The sequence below is a fragment of the Uranotaenia lowii genome, chromosome 3 (assembly GCF_029784155.1).
Source record: "Uranotaenia lowii strain MFRU-FL chromosome 3, ASM2978415v1, whole genome shotgun sequence".
In the NCBI taxonomy this organism is placed as follows: domain Eukaryota; kingdom Metazoa; phylum Arthropoda; class Insecta; order Diptera; family Culicidae; genus Uranotaenia; species Uranotaenia lowii.
The window spans coordinates 269,980,013-269,998,087 of NC_073693.1; the positions used below are offsets into that span (position 1 = coordinate 269,980,013).

Genomic DNA, 18,075 nt, shown 5'->3' on the forward strand with positions numbered 1-18,075 from the left:
ACGCTTCGAAAGGTAAAATTTGTTACCGGGTATTTGTCCAAAATCCATTTTGACGTAAGTTTCGTCGTCCATCAAAATGCATCCGTTGTACTTGGTCAACACTTTCTCGTACGACTTCCTTGCCCTGGTTTTGGCAACCAGGTTTTGTTTCAGTGTCCTATTGGGATGTTAGCTTGCATGATACGACCGCAAGCCTTCTCGCAAACAAATTCGTCGAGCTGTACTGTAGTTCGTCGTGAACTTTTTCGCCAAATCACGCAAGGAGATTCCAGGATTATTGTGAACTGATCGAATTATCTTTGCTCGCAGCTTCCGGTCATATGTTCCAATTTTACGCCTGGTCGCCTGGTCGCCTTACCACGTCGGTTTCTCTACGTGAGTGTGCAGAATTTTCTCTCGCCTTTCGCGTTCCATCATCGATAACTTTTGACTGACTGCTTCAATCTTGATGAAATTTTCACCACTAAGTAAATAAACCATCCGGACCAAAACACTGTCAATAGATTCGCGATGTGACAACTAGGGGCGCTGCAGTAAATGGAAAGATGCGATCAGATTTTATGTGAAACAGACTTTACTTTCTTAAGTGAATAAAGTCGGAACAAATCAATACTTCTTTTGTCACTTGAAGTTGAAACATCAAGAGAGGGGTAGGGGAAATTAAAAAATTGAATCAACAAACCAATTAATTGAACAAGAGCTTGTATGCAACAAAATTATCTACATCGAACGGAATCGAATCCAAATATGAAAAAAATTACAAATACGAAGGGTAAAAAATTCCATTCACCGTGGTTTGATTTCTGAATCAAAGCAATCGAAAGATTCCTTTAACACAAAAAAAAAATTGTTTACTTTATCAACTTTTGTGCAATTCAACAGTGTTGACACTCTTAACACTCCATGGACCTTCGTTGAAACTCCTTCTGAATGGGGGTTGAAGTAATGAAAGATTTCCGTTGACTCTCATACAAAATTATTAAAAATATGACACAATTCGAACAATTTTCGGAAACTACTGAACCGATCCACGTGAAGTTTGGTATGTAGTCGTTTTCAAGACCGGAAATAGTTTCTGTAATACTTTTAAACCTCTCCAGATCCAGAAAGAGGGGGCTCCCATACAAAAATTAACAAAAATTTGCCTCAATTTGATTTTCAAAACTTCCGAACCGATTGACGTGAAAGTTGGTGTGTAGCCGTTTCTAAGACCGAGAATATTTTTTTTGGAATACTTTAAAAAAAGAGGGCTCTCATACAAAATTCACAAAAATTTTACACAATTGGAACAATTTTCATGGAATTCCAAACCGGCCAACGTTAAATTTGGTGTGTAGCCGTTTTGAAGACCGGGAATAGTTTTCATAAAGCTTTCAAACCCCTCCAAATGAAGGGAGGGACGTTTTCAAGACCGGGATGGTTTCTATAATACTTTCAAACCTTTCCAAATCCTGAATACAGTTTTTCTGAAGATGGCTGAAATTGTCCAGTAGGCCGAAACGTAAAGAAATTGTCCAAATTTACAGAAATTGACAAAATTTCAATAATCCTCGAAGGATTTTTGTTAAAAATTGATAAACGTAAGCGTTTTGACATAATGAGATGGTTTATTGGATTGCTTGATAATGATAGACGCTACCCATTTTCACGAATGAAGACTTTCATATTCAATAAATGTAACATACATAATATACATAACATAATTTGACACACTTTTTGATTATGTACAAATTTACATTTATTTCAATACTACTTCCGCATCAAAAGGGGTGTTTTTTTTTAATTTAAAGGGTTTATTTATTGTATTGAAGATCCCTCAATTTTTTTTTCTAAAGGGTGGCTCCTTCAACCTACAAATCTTCAAGTTACGTTGAGACTCAAAACAATCTAGAAGCTCAGATACCATTGAAAATAGTTCGCTTTTTAATAATGTTGAAATTTTAAAAAATGAAATAAAAATAAAAAGATGTTTATTGTGATTATAATAATTTTAACGAACTATATTTTTCTTATGAAAGGGATAGCAAAGCACACCGGGTCAGCTAGTATATATGTATACTAGACTAGTTCACTTTTCGGCTTTTTTCACTGATCACAACGCCACTTACAGGGTTTGATCCTAATTCAATTTCAAGCCCTCTGGCCAAATTTGAGCTCATTTGAGTAAGTTTCCAGCATGCGCTAGGAGTTTTATTGAAAAAACTCCATTTTTCTGGAAAATTTTCGTAGATGTGTTATAGCAAGCTTTTGTTAATATAAAATGATAGTTCTATAGTGCATGATGATTGGTATGACAAGCATCTGTATAGACCTGTTTTGGATAATTGACTAAATCAAATCGAAAAAATTTAAAAATTCATAAACTACCAACTTGTACAGAAAATTTACCTACAAGTTGAGAGCTTAAAATCACCAGTAAATAGAAAAAAATATTTTCGATATAAACTTTACATAGAATAATAGCCTTATTTATAACCTTTAATTTGATGTATTACACTTAATTATCGCAACAGTACTAGCAAAGTTGTTCAAATATCTGTGCAACAAATTTGGTTTGATAAAAGATTTTACATTCAAGTTTTCTCCCCACTTACTAGTATACAAGTCTCTCCACTTGCGCACGCTTTTATAGAGTAGTAGGCAAACATTTCAGATGCCACGTTTTGCAGGTTGTAAATCTTGAATGGAAACAACATTATGATTCAAAGAATGTTATATGAATATTTGAATATCTTTGCTCGTACTATTGCGATAATTATGTGTAATACATCAAATTAAAGGTTATAAATAAGGCTATTTATTTATGCAAAGTTTATATCGAAAATATTTTTTTTTCTATTTACTGCTGATTTTAAGCTCTCAACTTGTAAGTAATTTTTTTGTACAAGTTGGTAGTTCATGAATTTTTAAATGTTTTCAGTTTGATTTAGTCAATTATCTAAAACAGGTCCTCACAGATGCTTGTCATACCAATCACCGTGCATTATAAAACCATCATTTTATATTAACAACAGCTTGCTAGAACACATCTACGAAAATTTTCCAGAAAAAATGACTTTTTTCAATAAAACTCCTAGCGCACGCTGGAAACTTATTCAAATGAGCTCAAATTTGGCCAGAGTACTTGAAAATGAATGAGAATCGAACCCTGTAAGTGGCGTTGTGATCTGCGAAAAAAGCCGAAAAGTGAACTGGTCTAATGTATACATACTAGTGAACCTGTATATAAGAGAAGTGACATCTGAAACACGAAATTCCAATCGAGCAAAAGAACTGTCACAATCGATTCCAATCGATCCGAGCATTTTGTCGCAGAGCTTTTACCTTTCTTATTTAAAATTCAACCGTGGAAGGTATTGTGATTGTTGTTATCGTTCAAACAGATAATTTTTTAGCTGGTCATATGAATTTATGATTAGGTGCAATTTTTTTCAATGCTTTGGTGAATCGTGTTTCTGGTTAGAAAACTAACTGATTATTAACGAAATTCAAGTCATTCATACCGTTTATCGCGATCCTTCGGGCATCGAGTTCAATGTTGTTTTGTTGGATTGAAGGAGCGTTCACTATAGAGCTTTAACATTGAACCAGAAAACAGTGCTGGGGATTTGTTTAGTCCAGGATTTCGGCGATGTTGCCACATATTTTATTTTAAGAGGGATCAGATGTCGCTTCTCTTATATGAAGGTTCACTAATACATACATATAAATGAATATTTGTCCGTCTGTCTGTTCCCTATAGACTCAGAAACTACTGGATCGATCAACGTGAAATTTGACCGTTTCTCGGAGCGTTGATGGTTTCAAGAATAGTTTCAGAACCCCATGACTTGAGACTTGAGAGAGGGGGGAGGGGGCGGGGGCTCTCATACAAAAGTAACATAATATATCACATAATCTGATTAATTTACAAATGATTATCTTCAGATTTGGTACACACACATATTTTAACGTAATTGAATGATTAATTATGATGGTAGACAGGTTTTGTTATATTTGGATGAGTAATTGTTTTAAAAAATCCTCATTTTAAAAAAGAGGTGGGGATCCCTTACAAATTCATTGTAAAATGTTACAGAACTGGATCGAGTTTCAAACGATTTTGTTCAAATTTGGCAAAAATTAATAAAAGTTGATAACCATAAGCGTTTTGACTTTAACTTCGAAATTAAATGATATATTTTTTGAAAGAAATTTAATTAATGAGAGCTCTGAAGGTTGTTACATTTTTGAGTTGGTGGAAAAATAACGGTATTGAAAAACTCCTTCCACTTTTAAACAGGGTTAATTTAGTTTTCATCTAATGAGAAGATAATAAAGATCCCTCCCATTTTTTGTGAAAGGTGTCTCCTATATACAACCAACGATAAGCAACACGCATATCAAAATATATCTGAGTGATATTGGAGTGCATTTGGGAACGCAAAGTATTTCATTGAGATCCCTCCTTCCTTTTAGAGGGAGATAAGAAGAAAGAATGTTGGCCCTCATACATTATATACATAACTTAAGATCTAATCGAGCAAATGAACCAAATTTGGAATGGGATAGTAAATTTTTGGATTCGAGAAATGGTTCTATGATTGTTTGTTACCACCATCCCCCATGGATTTCCATATAATTTTGAACATAACTCGAGAGCTGATCAAGCAAATGAAATTTGGCATGTGAGGATATTCGAGTACAAGAAATGTTTTCATGATGATTTAGAATACTTATTTGAAAAAAATGGCATAGGACGGTTCTAGGGTACGATAAATGTTTCAGAGAAAACGAGGAAGGAGGCTCCAATCCTTTTTTTAGGATAAATACCTAATCAACCAAAAGACAGTTAATTTTGTATGGAAGGATATTAGGGTACGAGAAATACTTCTATGATGATTTGGGTCCCCTCCATTCATACTCATAGAGGCTCTAAAGGGCTCTTATACAGGGGACTACGATAAAAAGAGAAGATACGCCAATGATCACGTCTATCTTTTCTTTCAGAAGAGAGACGTGAGAAAAGGGAAGGCTTTTAAAGTTTAAGGCCACTCGAATTCGCTGCTAGATTCCCCGGCAGAAAACGCTCATCGTGCCCCGATTAATAGTGCTTATACTGCTTCAGGGGGTTTCTCATTATGCCCCTACATGAACTGGTTTTCAGCTTTCGGCAAGAAATTTAAAATGCATTTTTAAACGTTTTTATCTACTTTCTCTAGTTTCATCCAATTAGGCATAATTTGAGTGTCTGAACACGAAACAATGATGTAATTCACATATTATAGCTGTTCTCTATGGTTAAATAAGCGTTTTCCTTGAGGTGGCTATTATGCCCTTATCTCCCCTACCCGAATAAAGTTACAAGCTGCCAAACTACCAATAGTGTCACACAACAGCTGATTAGGGCTCAATAAATACCATTTGAATAATTACCATTTGTATACAATCGATTGAAAAGAGTGATACACCGATAAACTGGACATTTTTTTTCGTTTTGTTCTTACTTGTTTCTAGATTAAAAGCGAAACCGACAAAAAAATTAGATGGTGCGGCGCGGCGACCGCTTTAAAACAAAACAGCCTTCAAAATTTCGATAGCGACCGGTCCGGACTGCTCCAAACCCGGCCCAAACACCCAAGGTTATGTGGGGTTGAGGGTAAAAAATCACACACATCAATTGAAGGAAAAAGAGCCGTAACAACCCCCAGCAACCGGTTATCGAACCGTTAAAGTTTTACAGCATTCAGCAGTTCCTCTGCCATTGAATCTAACGAAACTAATGACTTCATAAATACCGACTGCCCAAACAGAAAACAGACAAATTTTCGAGGTCGGTAAACAGTTGCAAAGCTAATTCCATGTGTTATTGTATTAGGTGTGTTTATTGTGAAATTTAAATGTTAAGTTGGATATTTATAAGTTATCAATGATTTGTATATATTTATTTTCAAAAGTTGTGTGTATTTTGTCGATTATCGATTGAACTTTTGGCTCCCACTTTATTTGAAGATTTTTCTTCTGCTACACGGAATACTCATTTGTTTCTTGATAATGAGCCAATAGGTTTTGACCAAGCGAGTAGCGAAAAAAGATACATTGACAAACCCCGACCGGTCATTTACCAATATCACGTGCCCTGTTCCACGTTTATTCCCAACAGAGGGGCAATACGGGGACTAAACAATCTGTGCACCTTAGGGTGGCAATGGATGTATGGAAAAAAAAAATTCATGATCGAATTTCGAAAACCGACCATATACATTTTGTATTTAACTTGGCCTAAAAATCTGACCTGTGCAAAATTTCAGCTCAATCGGCCTTGATTTAAGGCACCCCTTAAAGCAATCAAAATTTCAATCTTCAGGATTAGCTTAAAAAACCGAAACTTTGAGCGTTTTGGGGCACCACCCCTAAACAAGTCCGATTGGGCTGAAAATTGCACAGATAAGTTTTTTTTAGTCTATCGTTAAAATGTATGTGGTCGGTTTAGGAAAATCGACATGGCCCTTTGGGCTGCCATCCTAGTGTAGCTACCGACAAATATTGGACTAGGTATGTACACATGGCTGCCCATGGCATTTAGACTGTTAAGAGTTTATTTTGACGGGGTCACACTTTTCCCTGTGTTTTCGTGTTTGGGTACATTTACGAGGAAAATTTGCCTAAAACAACAAAGACACCTTTTTAATGGCTATTATTACCCCGCAAAGACAACAAAGCGATTTGGTAGAAGGAAATTGGCAATCCCGGAAAATTTCATCATCCGAGAATGATTGGCCATTTCAACAACCACGTGACAGAAGAGTCGTCTATGTGGATGCGTTATTTTAACACGTGTATGGCAAAGTGGGTCAGCTGAAAAAAAAAACGCATGTTTGATATTGAACATGGAAACTCAACTTAATTTAGAACGTTATATTGCTTATAGCTGAATCAATTATCACTCGTTTAAAATCCCCTACGGATATCGGTCGAAGTAGTTTGAAAAATAAATGGTAGGTACCTATTCAGTTTGAACAGATTCTTATTGACCATTTTAAACATGAAAAGCATTTAGGCCATGGCCGTAGGAACGGGGGGAGGGGGGGGGGTTTGGGGGTTAAGCCCTCCCCCCCATGAGGGTTTAATGAAGCAAGCGATGTATTCTACTCTCCACTCAAAATGTTTAATTCATAATCAAATTATGATAATATAGTAAAGTTATTCAAGAGTAACAATCTAGACTAAAAATTAATGCCAAAACCTCAAAAAACCCATCCCAAGTTCAGAATTCTGGTACAGTTTTTCAAAATTTTCTCACTTGTTCATAGAAACTCAGGTCTGAATATTAAATTTTAAATTAACCTATTCAAGATGAAGGCCTTTTTGCGACACTCGAACTCATAGTACTTTACTCTTCGATAACTTTTATGTTGTTGATTTGCATCAAAATCAATTCTGAATACATTTTTCCTAAATTTTGCAGATTCCGTTGGTATAGGAATATTATTTTTCCGATCAATAGTAAACTCACAATAAATAATTGTTCTGGTAAAGGCACAAAAATTCTATTGGGCACACGGCGTGCAATCGGTCTTGAGCTAGTTTATCCCATCTCGGAGGTTCTGGTTCCATTCTCTCTTAACCAAAATTGTATTTCACTTTTGTATTTCTGATTCTGTATCCAGTTTAGGATTCTTGATTTCGAATTTGATTTTTCATTTCGTATAAAATTTGAGTCATATGCAATTTTAATATTTTGATAATAGTTTTCCGAATATGACAAAAAAAAAAGAATTTTGTTTAGTATTAAAATTCGAAGTTCTCAAACTTAATTATTACAAAAAAAATTATACATTTAAAGCTTCTAAATAGCGATTTGATACAAATTAAAATTCAAAATACAGATTAAAAATAAAAAATTGAAATAATAAATTAATATTTAACCAGAACTACAGAATTTAAATAATACTTTAATGAATCCAAAACTTGGCTTTTTAAATTCTGATTTGGAATTAAAATTCGGAAATTAGAGATGTACCGAATAGTGGTATTCGGCGAACGCCGAATACCGAATATTGACCTTTTCAACTATTCGGCCGAATATTCGGTCGAATATTCTATTGAGTTTTCAATGAAAAAACCGTTAGCGATAATTTCAATGCTTTCTATTTCTTCCATATAAATTCCCCTCATGGTTTTTAGTCGATTATTTTCAAGCAGATGATATTATCGGATGACATTTTTAAGTAGGGGTGTTTCTGATTTTTAAAATGTCGCCAATAACTGAACAGATATCAGATGACTAGTCGCTTCTAGGGCGTTTATCACCAAAATGATTGCGTTCCTGTGAAATCTAGAATAAAACATGTCGAAAGAGGTGTCAAGCTATTTGACATTGCTTCTCTGATATTGAATTAGATGAAGGTCGAATTTGAGCAAGATATCTTTAAAATAGTTGTTGAAAAAATAGATGATCTTTAACCTTAAGCATACCATACTTTAAACCTCACGTATCAAGACGGTCAGGCATTCCGAACAATATTTAAAAAAAAAATAGAAAAGGCAAAATTTATGTATATTTTGAAATTTTTGGAAAATTGAACACAAAATCTCAAAAATTTTAATAAGGGATTTGAGTTTTTTATTTGATTTAGCAAATAATCTGAATAAACCCGAGCAAAACTCGGGAAGTATTAAACAATATCTGGACACCTCAGCCAGATTTGACTCATCTGGATTCTTTACTTGATTTATGGGGAAGCCTGAATATATCCAGTAAATCTGGAATAACAATAATCAAAGTATAAATCGATACCGTTCAGCATTCTCCTGTACGATCTTCAATGAAAAAAAAAGGATACACCTTAGATGTTTTGCTGAAACCATAAGTTTTTAATGATTGTGTAGCCTTTACAACATTACTTTTGGATATTTTATAAATTATCCAAAATTATTTGAAAAATTTATAAGTCTGTAGTAGATATTCGGCCTATTCGGCCGAATACTTAGCTCAACTATTCGGTGTGCCGAATATTCGGCTTAACGGTTTTTCGGCGATATTCGGCCGACCGAATATTCGGTACATCTCTATCGGAAATTGTTTTTTTTTTGTACATTTCTAAAATCGTATAGAAACAGGGAAACAGATTCAAAGTTGTTTTTTGAATTGAGGTTCAAAATTAAGATTCAGAATGCAGATTCAAAATTCAGAAAAAGATTTAGTTTGTAAATGAGTTTCTCAATCAACATAAAATTGTTGAGGAATTCAAGAGAACGTGACCTTAAAAATTTGCATGTCAATTCAATTTCCAGATTTCCATTTTTTTAATTAAAAGATGTGTATAACAATTCAGCTGAAAATCCCAAATATAAAGTAGAATTTGAGCTATTTTTTCAGTTTTGTTTTTTACCAAAAATCTCAAATTTTATTTCAAAAAATTATTCACAGGATTTTTATTATAGAAGTATTATAATTATAGTATAGAAATATAGAATATAATTATATGTAAGTAATTAAAGTTTTGTTTAACATAATTTATATTACAGTTTTTTTAAACCTGAATTTCAAACTAAATCATGGTTCAAGTTTGCAACAAGCAAAATTAATCCAAAAATTTTGTATCGCTAACTTTTAATTAGGAAAATTGTATTTATTTACATCATAGGTTAGAATCTTGGAATTTGCAAAAAAGTTTTGAAGACTGGGCTAGAGTTTTTTTTAAGAAATAGAAGGCTACCCATATTTTATGCTCAAATCAAAATAGTTGAATCTACCAGATTTTCAAACAAATTCAAAGATTTCAACGATCGCTGAAAGCTAATTTCATAATATGTTTCTTAAGGTTTCGTTATAAAAATTTAAATCACCCTTTAGGTTAAGGACCGCATTTCCAAAGTTACGATTCAATACGAAAAAAAATGAATAATCATATAGTAACAAACATAATTTGTTTTAATTTATTTTTATTCATGCATTGTTGGGCAAAAATCCTAGGTAAAAATACGTCGCCAACAATTTTGGAATTTATTTTTAACAAAGTGCATTTAAAACGATTTGAAATAAAATCCTAAGCGGAATTTGAAAACGAAAGTTTTCGTCTGAAGATATTGAACAAGGAATTCTCAGAATTGACATTTTGGATATGATTTTCTACACTTGAAATATTGAAAATGGAGGTACTCAAAGTTTAGTTTTATACTTATAATTTTAAATTGAATCCAAATCAGTTTTGATTCAATTTACTGGATTTTCAAATATTTAACAATATACCTGCGTTGATTATGATCTCAATAACAGAGTTCTGAATATGAATTCCATCTTGAAATTTGAATATGATTCCGGAATGTTGGTTCTTAATATTAATTAATTCACACTTGAACATTTTTAATTTAAATTCTCAATCTATAAATTATATTTCAGTTTAAATTTTTAATCCCAGATTTGTGTTCTGCTTTGGGTTTTCAAAATGCTGTATCTGAACATTGAAACTGAATCTGATTTCTCAATCCAAATAATAAAAAAATCATAATTTAGATAAGAGTCTTAATATCAAGCTTCGAAAAAATCGAGTTCAACAAAGAATTTTAAATGTTCAGATCAAGCATTATTTTAGAACTTAGATGAATCAGAATCAAAACTCAAAACTGATAGAAGAGAAGGAAATTATCTCCCATGGTATTAGAGAGTAAAAATATACCCGAGACTTGGATGGCAAAATTAAAGCAAATTTTGCTATCACACCGTAAGACCCAAATTTTCTCTCATTTTGTTTGACATAAAGTGGTACACAGACAAAATTAAAGCAATAAGTGCGTACGTGTTCAGCAGAGTGATGCCCAATTCTGCTTTTTTGAAACCCCAAATTCTGCTTTTTTTTGAACGGCAAAATAAGAGCAAATTTTGCTATCACACACAAGACCTCAATTTTCTCTCATTTTGCTTGATATAATAAGTGATGCCCAATTTTGCTTTTTTGTAAGGAATAAAATTGCCGCAATTATTAACATTTACAATGATTTTGCTTAATTCTTCCATAAAAGAAAAATACGACCAAACAGCATTGAAACACCTTCGAAAAATTTATAAGAAGCAATATTTTTTTAACCAACACGATTTGTAAGTTAGACAACCAATATCTTTTAAGCATTATCAAGTTAATCTATTCTAGTGTTATAAATAGGTTATGTGATCCTTTTACACCGGTCTTCAAAACCAACTTCAATTGCCCCAGGTCAAAAGATGTTTAAAAAGTTTTGAGTCATAACACCCACTCCAGGCCCGTGCGAAGGACCAGTCCATGAAGAGGGGGTTTTCAGAATTCAAATTTAGCCAAAAATAACAATACCAACAATATACAATAAATAAGGAAATTGATTCCTAAACAATTTCCTTATTTATGATCATAACAGAAACTTAAAATACAATAAATTTTATTGATAAAATAAATCAAAATTTTCAAAACAAATCAGAATGAATGTCTCAAATCGATGCTGTTTCCGGTGAGTTGTTGATAAATATCAAAATGATTTTCCTAATTCTGAACTAGAAATTTGCTTGAAAATGAATTCTTAGCAGTCAAGTTTTCGAATTTGAACTCAATATTTCCGGAACACCAAAAAAAGAATGAAAATCCAAATTTTGAATAAGGCTCTGGGCACAAGAATTAATGCACAGGAATAGAATCTACATAAAATATAACACCAGATATAAAAAAAAAATCTAAATTCTCAAATAAATGTCAGATAAGGTTAAAAATAAACCGAAAAAATTGATAATGATTGATATTTACTTTTCATTTAATATTACACGTTTTTCTTTATTTTTAGTGGAAGGATTGATTAAAAAATTCCGCTGTAGTATCTTGAATTTGAAAAAAAAAAACCAATGACGATTTGAAATGTGGATTCTCGATAAGGAAAAAAACCATTTCAAACTTAAAGGAGAATTTATTCAATACCTAGTTGTTAATTGAATTTTATTTGAAAAAAGTAGAAAATATTTAATTTTGTTACAAGACTTTCAGTGATCAAAGTCCAACCCTTTTCGATATTAAAATTCTTCCAGTTATTAAAATAAAAAGCTATAAAAAGTTCTGAAGTTCAAAATAATAACTAGTTAAAGATTGGGAAATGATCAATAAGAAATTGATTTAAAAAAAACGGAATCCCAAGTTTTGTTGTAGATAGCATAAAGTTTTTACAAATTCACTAAATAATCATTGGGCATTAAAATTAAACTTTTTAAAACTTTGTAGAGTAGTTGGCCTAAAATATACTACAGACCCCGTTCGTTTTTGGCAACATTCGATTTTGGCAACATTCGATTTTGGCAACATCCGATTTTGGCACATGTGCCAAAATCGAACGGTTTTTAGAAGCGACATTACCTTTTAGTTTCCTCTATAACAGGACCAACATAATTTGGACAAATACCAAAAAAACGTTTTTACGTTCAGAAATGATGATAGAATACAACAACAAAAACAAAAGTTTTTTTAAAAATTTATTAAGTACTCAAAAAATACAAAAATATGAAAAATTATAAAAAAAAATCAAAACAAATGCCAACAAAAGACTAAAAATGACAGAATCAACTTAAAAATGATGAAGAATTACAGAAACAGCAAAAATGGCAAAAAAAACTAAGATCATAAACAAAACAAAAATAGTGCAAAATGCATCAAAAATATGAGAAAAAAAAAATCAAAAATTTCAAAAATGGTCGGAAATTGACTTAAAATAACGTTAATGATAATAAAAAGAGTTATTTTGTTAAAATTGGAGAAAAAAATTTCAGAAAAAAAACCGTTCGATTTTGGCAACATTCGATTTTGGCAACACAAAATGTTCGGGCATGCTGCTAAAAACGAACGGGGTCTGTATTATTATTTAATAAAAAAAATTAAAAAAAACTACTTTTCATTTGCTACTTCAAATAATTTTCGAACTTTATTAAGATAAATTAAAAATCATTATAGATTATAAAATTATAAGTTTATAAATTTTGAATCGAAGATTTTAAAGTTTCAAATTTCAAAATTCTCTGAATATTTTGTCGGTTTCTTATTTAAAATTTAGTTGAGGTTTCCAAGAAAATTATGTTTTCAAAACACAGACATTTAGAATTTAAAAATCAAAAACAACTTATAAACAGTATTTCATAAAATTTAAATAGTTTTATGTACTTTTAAATTCAGTAAATTTATTGAATTGAATTGAAAATTTAAACAAAATATGAAGAAAAAAATGATAAGTTTTTTAACATTTTTAAGTTTTATATTGATAACTCAAAGGAAAAGCATTTTGGTGCCTATGATTGAATGACTGATTTGATAGATTTAAGCGCGCTGAACTCGTTTTGTTTGTCAAATTTCACCTTGTGGTTTGGTGATATGGAGTTTGTAAGCTATAAAATGTATCAGTTTAAGGTGAAATCTATCTTTGATAACTGATGAAGTAACAAATGTACGTTTAAGAAAAATCTGATTTTGAATTTGTTTATTATTTATTTAATAAATGAATAATATTTTAAAGATGAGGATTAGACTGCCTCAAATTTGTATGGAAAATTCAAAACCAGTGAAATGTTATGCGATGCAGGCTAAAATTGATCGTAGTCCTAGTACAAGATCTCATGCCAAATTTGGGCCAGATCGGATCACTGGAAGGGGTCGCTCAATTAGCCTGAAGTTTGTATGGGATTTAGAGATATTTTGTTTGAGAGAAACATGAAAAATCAGTTTTTCATCAATAACTTTAGTTCCTGTCGGCCGATTTCTTTCGAAAACGGTTTTTTCTTAAAGCCTAAATAATGAACAATATTTCATCCGAAGACTTATTTAACACCTTTTGAGATCAAGTAATTTCGCTTTACTACGTCGAAAACTTTACTTGGAAAAAATCTCCATGGTGGCGGGGGTGGTTAAACTCCTAAAACCAGAAGGAAGGTTAAACTAGAATTATAGAAAAGGAAAGACTGAAAAAAAATCTTCCAAAATCAAAGTAACTTTTCAAATTATGAATCTGACTCAAACTTTTTTTTTTTTTCATTTTATTCCTTTTTATTGTTAAAAGTTCTGAATCATATGAGTATCTGAAACCAGAGATAAAAATATGAAGGATAAATCTGTATCTGAAGTCTTAATGTAAAATTACAAAACTAATTAAAAAATCTTAACTGTCATTTGAATTGTTATTTATTTCGTGTGTAGAACCGAAAACGTTCAAATCCCCTATACATAATTAATTATCAAGATCATTTTATTCCTTTTCCAGAAAAATGAGTTGGGCCATTCGGCGTTTGCTGCGCGGTGCCATGCACCTGTTCAGCTGGTTCGTGGTGCCCTACTCGCTGCTAGTTAGCTCCAGGATACGACACAAACGACTGCCTCCGATCGAAAGCCCTCTACTGCAGATTCCAGCCGTCACCTTGGCGGCCAAGATACGAACCGGTCAGATCAAAAGCGAGGATGTGATTCGAGCGTACGTGGAACGCTGCCGACAGGTCAATCCGATCTTGAACGCCATTGTTCAGGATAGGTTTGAACAAGCTATTGCTGAAGCCAAGCAGATTGATGAAGAAATAGTGAAAGGGCTGCGCAGTGAAGAGGAGATGGCTAGGGATACACCGATTCTGGGGGTTCCGGTTACGATAAAAGAGAGTTTGGCGGTGAAGGGAATGAGCAATACAGGTGGCAGAAAGCTGAAGAACGGACGAATAGCTCAACACGATTCTCCGGTTGTGGAACAGATCAAGAAGAGTGGTGGCGTTATTTTGTTAGTAAGTAACACCCCGGAGTTATGTATGTGTTGGGAAACATACAACAAGTGTACCGGCATTACGAAAAACCCTTACAACTTGCAACGAACTGTGGGGGGTTCGTCCGGTGGAGAAGCAGCTCTTATCAGTTCGGCCGCATCCCTAATAGGTGTTACGACAGACATTGCCGGATCGTCGAGGTTACCAGCTTCTTTCGTAGGAGTTTTTGGGCATAAACCATCTCCGTTCGTAGTTTCACCGTACGGCCACAACCCATCTTGTGAAGATGAATCCTGGGGTAACTTCTTTACCCCTGGAGCTATGTGCAGATATGCCGAAGATCTTCCACTCTTGGTTAAAGCTATGCAAGACCCACAAGGAACGAAGATTTCGCTAGACAAGCCCACCAACCTTAGCGACATCAAGTACTACTACATGGAGAACGACGGTCCTTCGGGTCTAACCCAGCCGATTCAACCGGATATCCAGGCTGCTCTTTTAAGCGTTGTTAATCACTTTAACGCCAAGCCATTTACCATCAAACGATTGATCTGGGCCTTGGACGTGTCGATTTGTAAAATGCTCCGTATGAAGAACGTCGAAACGATTTACACTGTCCAGAAGGACGGGCAACCGAACACCACCATCGGTAAGGAGCTGGTCAAGTATATGTGCGGCTGCTCGGATTCCGATCTTCCTTCGGTGATGATTGGACCGATGCAACACATCGTCAACAATTACATTCCCCAGTCGAGGCTGGACTTCCTGAACGAGCAAACCGAGCTGCTACGTAAGGACTTCACGGATCTGCTGGGCACCGATGGTGTCTTCATCTATCCGGTGTTTCCCAATACGGCTCATCGGCACTTCGAAATCTACCACAAACTAGTCGACACCAGCTACATGATGGTTTTCAATACCATTGGGCTTCCTGCCGCTTCCTGCATGGTTGGTCTGGACCGGGATAAACTTCCCATTGGGGTGCAGGTTTGTATTAAAAACTTATAAAATTGGTATTGGTTAAACCAAGGTGTTTTTACTACAGATCGTAGCTGGACCGGGCCAAGACCATCTTATATTTGAGGTTGCGAAAGAACTGGAAAGGAAGTACGGCGGTTGGGTGCTGCCGCCATCGGAGCCGGCGCTCAAATCAAATGATACCAAGTGAATACAAGATACATGTGATCGAAGTTAGCAGAGTAAAAGGAACGATTTCGTTGTTCAATATACATACATATTCGTTATAGTGAGGTTGGAATTTTGAATAGATTATTGCAGGGCAGTAGTTAGTGGAACAGAGAGTGTGCAACCACAAATGGGGGAAAACACGGTTGTCGACACATTTCAGAAGTGGTTATTTTTGAGCTATTTTAATACTAAATTTGTATTTTGATTGAAACAGTCAATGTTGTGTTGTTTATTTAATACCGATTTGCCACCTGACACCTCAAAAATATCACATTCTTCAATATCATATCACAGGACTTCAGTTTACCGTTTACTGACTGCATTGCGAAAGAAGGTAAGATTATGTTACCAAACCTTGATACGGTGATCCCTTCAGTGAACAGGATTTGAAATACTCTCTATACATTTTAGTGTTGTTACAGATTATTCTAGCCACATCTACTATTGATTTCGTTAGTTTATTTGCTTCCGAAGTGGAATCTGAATTCTGCCTCGATCTCAAAAAGAAGATTTCGAAGCTGCTTTGAAGCACAGCTTTACTTAAGTTGGATACACAAAGGTCAGAGGTCGTATTTTATTTACAGCCGATACGCAAATGCCCGAACTTTGGCCAGCACGTCCTTGGAGTAGTGGCATCCGACCAGAAGATTGTTGGGACGTTGTGGGCCTTCAGGAGAGGAAGCAGCCGCTTCTGGAGGCTCTCTTTCATGTACACCTGTCCGTTCATCGTGTCCAGGGTCACGAAAGGTGCATTCCGCTTCCTGCACGTGCAGTTGGCTTGCCAAACCAGGAATTTATTCGCAAATTTGGACATCTTCTGAGTGCGGACATGCTCCGGAACGCTGAACTTATCCTTGGCCGTGAAAAACAGGTTGACAGGGATCTGTTTGAAGTCGGCCTTCACATATGTTTCGTCGTCTATGATGCAACATTCAACTTTCGTCAGCATGTTGAGGTCCAACTTCCTGGCATGGGCGGACTTTTTCTGCTTCTCGTCGCGATTAGGGGAACGTTCGAAACCCAGCCTTAACCAAAACTAAGGCTGGACTTCTGAACAAAACTAAGGCTTGGGTGAAGTTTTTTAGCCACATCCCGAACGGAGGCGTTCGGGTTTCGGTTGAAGGCCCCAATTATGCGGTTGTGATTTTTGTGTTGTACGGAATACTTTTTTCTTCACTTCTGGGCTTCCGATCGGTGGTCTATCGTTCCTCGAACCGCTTGATCACACACGACACCGTGGAATTCGCGATTCCTCCAGCTGTTCTTTCAACTTCATTTCCGCGAGTTTTGATCACAGGACTTCAAAACTTGCAGGATGTAAACAATGCACTATGAACTAAATCCACCCAAATTTTCATTAAATTCTACCCAACGGTAAAAAAGTTAGAGCAATTTCATCGTGGACACCCTTTAAGGTATCTCGACCTGTTAATATCTGGTCAATTGAGTCGAGTGTTATTTACTCGAAAGCTCATTTTTATATTAAGGAGGTCAAGGTTCCGTTTCATATTTCAAATCATTTTTCAGAGTTAAGATGAGCCGATAATAAAAAAAAGAACCTACCTTATGAGAAACAGGAACCAGTTTTCAGTTTAAAATGGCGAGTCTTTTGAAGATATGATAATCCCTCGGCATCTGTAGAACGTATTTCTGCCTCGATTACCACTTATTCGGTTGTGATGATCAATGATCCGGATCACCGAAATTTGAATTAAAAAAAATCACCTGAACTTTCTTTCGCTTTCTTCTTCCTATTTGAGTTTTTCTCGAAAACGCAGTTCACAGCCTGCAATAGAAAAAATTTTGAAATGGATATGCTATGTGTTATCGTTTTATTTGATTACCTTAATCTTGATCCCTTGCATAATTCGAATGGCAAGAAATAACTGGGTTTTATATCGATTTATCCAATTATTGTTCGTTAGGTCTCCAAAAATACGATTTGATTTAGTTTTACTTCGGTTTGCTCCGGGATATATTAGCTTAGCTTCACTAAACTCAATATGATTAGTTGAATTTGATCTTATTCGCAATCTAAAAACTTTTCCTAGTTCTATTTGAAAGTTATGAGAATTCACTGTTTGAAAGTTAAACTTCGTCTTACAGAAAAGGTGACAATACTCCACAAACAAATTCAATACAAATAATAAAACATGCTAAAAACA

General features: G+C 34.4%; 1 protein-coding gene across 3 annotated transcripts in view; it reads left to right on the forward strand.

The window, feature by feature from the left end:
• Positions 1-16,128, forward strand: part of LOC129756958 (fatty-acid amide hydrolase 2-B) — a 29,671-nt gene extending 13,543 nt beyond the window's left edge. For all 3 annotated transcript variants that reach the window (XM_055754037.1, XM_055754038.1, XM_055754039.1), the window contains exons 2-3: positions 14,239-15,709; positions 15,768-16,128. In XM_055754037.1, the coding sequence (XP_055610012.1) occupies positions 14,239-15,709; positions 15,768-15,890 (1,594 nt within the window). In that variant the 3' untranslated portion in view covers positions 15,891-16,128. The remainder of the gene's footprint in view (positions 1-14,238; positions 15,710-15,767) is intronic.
• Positions 16,129-18,075: the final 1,947 nt, after the last annotated feature.